Source organism: Eurypyga helias, unplaced genomic scaffold (genome assembly GCF_000690775.1).
Source record: "Eurypyga helias isolate BGI_N326 unplaced genomic scaffold, ASM69077v1 scaffold21970, whole genome shotgun sequence".
NCBI classification, from domain to species: Eukaryota; Metazoa; Chordata; class Aves; order Eurypygiformes; family Eurypygidae; genus Eurypyga; species Eurypyga helias.
Window position 1 is genome coordinate 29,931 of NW_010225344.1, and position 743 is coordinate 30,673.

The following is a 743-nucleotide window of genomic DNA, read 5'->3' on the forward strand; positions in this document are numbered from 1 at the left end:
CGATTGTGCCGGCCATACGATGCCCGGGCGCGAGCTGGGACGTGCTCCTCGTCCTCTGCGCTCGCTCCAGCCCCTCCGCCGAGCCACGGTGAAAAAACCAAAATAACCAAACCCCAGGGGTGTGTCCAACCTTTGGGATGGGAGAGGAGAAAGTGATTTTTTTTTTCTTCTTTTTTTTTTTTTTGAGGGTATATTTTTGTATTGCCCCAACCTCTCTGGTCCTCTCCTGCGTATTTTTTTCTTCGTCTTTGCCGGCCCTTGCGAAGTGTTTCCCTGTGTGTTTATCATTGCAGACTTGGTTGAACTCCTGGACCGTTTCCTGTCAGTGTGGCTGCTGTATTTTGACAAATGTTCTGATTTTTAATTTTTTTTCTTTTTTCTTTTTGCATACATCATTATTCATTGTTCAGCTACAAATGAATAGAAACTCAATTAAAAAGAGGAAAAAAAATCAGAAAAAAATTAAATACATGGGAGAACCGCCTCCCCGACAAAACAGGTCCACCCGTCAATCCTTTTTTTAGCTCTTTCTGCGCTTTCATGTGCTAATCTATAACCTCCTTCTACTGTCTGACCTCACAGGGACCGCCTGGGTCACAGCCCTCGCCACACGCACAGCCTCCACCCCACAATCCTAACAGCATGATGGGACCCCACAGTCAGGTAAAGACACTAGCGATGGGTAGGGCTGTGAACCGCGACGTGCGCTCGATTTGCCTTTTTCTTTTTCCCCCAACCCCCCC

At 47.2% G+C, this 743-nt stretch overlaps 1 protein-coding gene across 1 annotated transcript in view; it reads left to right on the forward strand.

Moving 5' to 3' along the window:
* The window catches only part of LOC104507827 (single-stranded DNA-binding protein 3-like), a gene marked incomplete at both ends in the record, with an annotated part of 14,476 nt that overhangs the window by 8,072 nt on the left and 5,661 nt on the right, over positions 1-743 (forward strand). Inside the window, one exon of the mRNA XM_010149241.1 lies at positions 583-663. Coding sequence (XP_010147543.1) covers positions 583-663 — 81 coding nt within the window. The remainder of the gene's footprint in view (positions 1-582; positions 664-743) is intronic.